The sequence below is a fragment of the Triticum aestivum genome, chromosome 2D (assembly GCF_018294505.1).
Source record: "Triticum aestivum cultivar Chinese Spring chromosome 2D, IWGSC CS RefSeq v2.1, whole genome shotgun sequence".
Lineage (NCBI taxonomy): Eukaryota > Viridiplantae > Streptophyta > Magnoliopsida > Poales > Poaceae > Triticum > Triticum aestivum.
In genome coordinates this window covers 15,660,536-15,663,129 of record NC_057799.1, presented here as the reverse complement: position 1 = coordinate 15,663,129, position 2,594 = coordinate 15,660,536, and the positions used below count along the sequence as shown (strand labels likewise).

The following is a 2,594-nucleotide window of genomic DNA, read 5'->3' as shown; positions in this document are numbered from 1 at the left end:
TGTTACCGGAGGCCGTGAAGTGTTGTTGGTGCTCTACTCTCCCGATCTCATAATATAAGAGTGTTTTTGACACTATGTGATGGAGGGAGTAATATACAATTATCTTTCTACTATTAAAGTGGAGTACGTAGGTCGTTTTGTTTTGTTTGGTTACCTCGTTCCCCCATCGATCAAACGCCCTAACATCCTCCCTCAACAATTTTTATTCTAGAAAAACCCAACTCTTGTTCTCCGTTTGCGAGCTCGGCGGCCGGTCCACTTTGCGGCACGGCGGCGTTGCCTGCGGCGGCGTGGTGGTGGCCCTGCCTCGGGCAGCGGCAGCTGTAGGCGCGGCGCGGGCCTGTACCGGGAAGGGCGGCGGCTGCGGTCGACGGGCCATCGGGCGTCGGATCGGCAGTGAAGGCGTGGAGGCCATTGTGGTCTGGTCGGCGGCGCCTCCGGTCAGATATGATCTGGCCGGTGCAGCCGGCGGTGGTGGCCATCTCCTCCGTCAGAAGTGGTCGGCCTGACGTTGGATGGTCAGATCTCAAGATCCGTCATCTAGCTCTGGTTGCGAATCGGGAAGACATAGTTGCCGGTGAAAACCGAGCCGTTGGCGGACGATGGTGGTGTTTTGCGCCTTTACCTTGATGAAGACATCGTCGTGTAACTGTTGTCGACCCACTCATGCTGCTTTGGGGGAAACCTAGGATTTGGTCTACCAGATCGGACGATGGCGGTACTACTGTGCCGTTTCTCTCTTGGGAGCATCTTTTATGGAGCAGCACTGGAGCACAGAGGCAGGAGGTGGAGCGGCTTCATCTTGAACGGAGCTTCGGTGGAGCTGTCAAGTCATGTCTGGCCGACATGTGCTACTCTGAGTCATGCCTGGTTGGCAGGTGCTACTCACGACGGATCTTCCAGAGTCTTTGTCTCTGGATAGACGAGTGCAGGGCGGTGGCACCGTTGGGTGCCGTGGTGGCGTCGACGGATGTCTGGTCTGGCAAGGATGATGCGGATCTCTCTCCTTGAGATGGGTCAGTGGTCCGATGAAGATGGCGGCGTCTAGAATGTATGCATGCGGTGTGCTCTTTAGGTAGGCTGCACCGGCTATTGGTCCCGATACATTATGTGGATGGATCGGCGACGACACCGATTTTAGATATGGGGAGTGAGAGCAATCCACATTATTGAGTTTGTAGGTGTGAGTGGTGGCTTCGGGTGGATTGACGTATGTTCTTGTCAGACCTTTGTGGAATAATTAATAAAGATAACTGCATGCATCTATTGATGTAGAGGCCGGGGGTTTAACCTTCTTTTCTAAAAAAACAAATTGCTCCACCAAGTCCTATCTATATCGGTCCTCTCTCCTCTAGGGTTGTGCCGCCCCATGCCTCCTCCGCCTATAACCAGCGAGCATTCTACACCATTACAACAGACCCCGTGACTTTCTCCTACATAACCGTCCTCTCCCCAAGGAGCTTGCAGAGAGAAGACAAGTGGTGCGACAACAGCAGGAGGTGGCCTGGAGGCACAGGGATGGTGTTGCCTGCAATCGGTGGCCTTCTCCATGGGCCTGCTACAGCGCGGCGAGGCTGATGCGCCGCGACGGATCCTGCACCGTAGGCGGTTGCAGGGAATGGACATAATGCCCTAGCGGAGGCCGTCAGCATACGCTTGACCCACGTCATCGATCCGTGGCACGTGCCGCGTCATCGAACCGAGCTGTGTCGGTTGGCATACCTCATCGACGCGGGGGCATGGCAGGCTGTTGGCATAGCTTTGTATTATCTGTTTTTCATAATAAAAAATTGTATTTTTATCTTTTTTTCTAAATTAAAATTTGATTAACTTAAATGTGCCTTATCTAAACAAACTCATAGATAAATTATATATCGATATGGTGAAGAATTTTTCATAGATTATGAATATGTAGTTTGTATTTGTTTTCTAGTATGTTAGTAATGTGACCTCATGTTCTTTTGCATATAGGTCCCTATACTTTATTAAAATCACAAACAATTGATAATTACATCTATTTTGACAAAGTTTTATAGTGCGACCCCCCTCACGGACGTCGCTGTCGCCGTCGCACGGAGGGGGGAAATGGCCACGTCGGGCCGAAGGAGGGAAGAATCTTGCGGTGGGTGGGGCCCGGACCGTGTTCGGGGGTGTACCTATGGGCTGGCCTATCACAACCAGGTGAAAAGGTCCATCGGGCAAACCCTGTCAAGCGAAAGTCAAAGGCCTGGATCTGTTGGTCAACCGTGCTAGGGTTAGACGGGACGGGCGACTTGGGGGGTAGCTATGCCGCCAGGTCTTGCGCTGGGTCCTCTTACATGTCTGGAAGTGGGGGTTGCAGGTGCAAGCACCCGGCACGCGGCTCCGGTGTGTAACCCCCCTCACGGACGGCGCTGCCGCCGTCTCACGGAGTGGGGAAACGACCACGTCGGGCAGACACGAGGGAATCTTGCAGTGGGTTGGGCTCGGACCGTGTTGGGGGATGTACCTATAGGCTGGCCTATCACAACCAGGTGAAAAGGAACATCTGTCAAACCCCGTCCGGTGAAAGTCAAAGGCTTAGATTCGCCGATCAACTGTGCCAGGGTTAGACG

At 53.2% G+C, this 2,594-nt stretch overlaps 1 protein-coding gene across 1 annotated transcript in view; it reads left to right on the top strand.

Moving 5' to 3' along the window:
* Positions 1 to 712: 712 nt before the first annotated feature.
* LOC123055511 (pistil-specific extensin-like protein) overlaps positions 713 to 2,594 on the top strand; it is a 4,570-nt gene continuing 2,688 nt past the window's right edge. The window contains exon 1 of the mRNA XM_044479509.1: positions 713 to 718. Coding sequence (XP_044335444.1) covers positions 713 to 718 — 6 coding nt within the window. The remainder of the gene's footprint in view (positions 719 to 2,594) is intronic.